Raw genomic sequence first — 2,039 nt, 5'->3', positions numbered from 1 at the left:
ACAGCTCTCTCATGTTGTCATGATATATCTTTTTCTGTTCTTTATATGTTTATCCTTCACATTTATTTCTGAGGCATCTCTCATAGACTACATAGAAGTGAGTCTTGCCTATTCATACACTATTCGATAAACTCCTCCTAGATGAACTCCTCTTCTGTTACCGACAGGGTTAAGTTTTGGTTTTCCATTACTCTACTGGTTCACAATGCATGTTATTTCTACTCTCCTCTAAGGCTTTCTCACAACATTATTAGAATCACAGTTTTGAACCTGCACTGTGTAATTTTAGTGCATTAGTGAAATTTTAACTTTTCAACTTTTCCTTCTTGTTCAGGAGTTGCTTAGGAGATGATGTTGCATAGGCTTTCAATGGTAAAAAGACTAAGAATTAATATTGTATTACTGTTTCATATTTCTTTTTTTCTTTTTCTAAAGTTTTATTGCATTATAATGAGAAAAGTTACATGATTTCAATTTACCGGAATTTGTTAACATTTAAAAACATATTTTAAGTAAATAGAATTAAATCACATTCTTGTTTTCCTTTTGTAGACCAACTCCTCCCAGAGACCCCCCCTTCAATACCTACAATATCTTTTTTGTCATATTCTTTAAAATTTATAAAATATTATAACAATAAAAAAGAGTATTATAGCCAGGCAGTGGTGGCACATGCCTTTAATCTCAGCACCTGGGAGGCAGAGGCAGGTGAATTTCTGAGTTGGAGGCCAGTTTGGTTTACAGGGTGAGTTCCAGGACAGCCAGGGCTATACAGAGAAACCCTGCCTCGAAAAAAACAAAAAACAAAACAAAAAACAAAAAACAACAAAAAAATAAGTATCATAAAAGTTGTTTGATATAAAACAACAATCAATTTAACAGTTTTATGTAGATACTTGTCTCCGGCAATACTGAAAATACATGGAGCTGCCGTATTGAAGCCTGAGCATCCTAAGTCTGCGGACCCAACCCAACTCGACTGAAGTCAGTCTTACTGAACCAGATCTGAGGATCTTCGCTCTCTGGGCTTGCCACGGCTCTCCAGGCATCTCCCAATTTCAGAGACCGAAGCCCCGCCTCACTGCTGGTGCTCATAGTCTGCTTAGCCTAGCCGGACCGGAGGAGAATCTAGCATCCTCTTCAATTCCAACTAGAATGCTGTGGCAGGCGCTTCAAAGATTTGGTCAAAAGCTGGTGCGGAGAAGTGTGTTGGAGCTGGGTCTGGTTGAGACCCGTCTTGCCAGATGCCTGAGCACCCTCGACTTAGTGGCCCGGGGTGTGGGCAGCACATTAGGTGCAGGCACAGCCAGTGTGGCCCGGGCTTGGAGCTCTGCTTTTGACAACCTGATTGGAAACCACATTTCTCGGACTCTGAAGGGGACCATCTTACTGAACATGCCTCATGTTCTAGCAGAATATCCAGATTTCTTTGCCTTAGCCCTTGTGTTGCTGCTCACTGGATTGCTGGTTTTAGGGGCTAGTGAATCAGCCCTAGTTACCAAAGTGTTCACAGGGATGAACCTTTTGATTCTCGGCTTTGTCATCATCTCTGGCTTCATTAAGGGAGAACTGAGAAACTGGAAGCTCAAGAAAGAGGACTATTGCTTGACCATGAGTGAATCCAATGGCACTTGTAGCTTGGAATTTTTGGGCTCTGGAGGTTTCATGCCTTTTGGCTTGGAAGGGATTCTCCGCGGTGCTGCTACCTGTTTCTGTGCCTTCGTTAGTTTTGACTGTATTGCAACCACCGGGGAAGAGGCTCAGAATCCCCAGCGCTCCATCCCCATGGGTATTGTGATCTCACTGTCCATCTGCTTTTTGGCTTATTTTGGTGTGTCTTCAGCACTTACCCTCATGATGCCTTACTACAAGCTTCAGCCTGAGAGCCCTCTGCCTGAGGAATTCTCCTATGTTGGCTGGGAACCTGCCCTCTACTTGGTGGCTATTGGCTCCCTCTGTGCACTTTCTACTAGCCTTTTGGGCTCTATGTTTCCTATGCCTCGGGTGATCTATTCAATGGCAGAAGATGGCCTCCTGTT

At 43.0% G+C, this 2,039-nt stretch overlaps 1 protein-coding gene across 1 annotated transcript in view; it reads left to right on the top strand.

The window, feature by feature from the left end:
- Nucleotides 1–1,155: 1,155 nt before the first annotated feature.
- LOC116089402 (cationic amino acid transporter 3-like) overlaps nt 1,156–2,039 on the top strand; it is a 29,478-nt gene continuing 28,594 nt past the window's right edge. The window contains exon 1 of the mRNA XM_031368965.1: nt 1,156–2,036. Coding sequence (XP_031224825.1) covers nt 1,156–2,036 — 881 coding nt within the window. The remainder of the gene's footprint in view (nt 2,037–2,039) is intronic.

This window comes from Mastomys coucha, unplaced genomic scaffold, assembly GCF_008632895.1.
Source record: "Mastomys coucha isolate ucsf_1 unplaced genomic scaffold, UCSF_Mcou_1 pScaffold14, whole genome shotgun sequence".
Taxonomy (NCBI): domain Eukaryota; kingdom Metazoa; phylum Chordata; class Mammalia; order Rodentia; family Muridae; genus Mastomys; species Mastomys coucha.
Note: the sequence above shows the minus strand (reverse complement) of the source record. Positions and strands in the feature narration are given on the sequence as shown.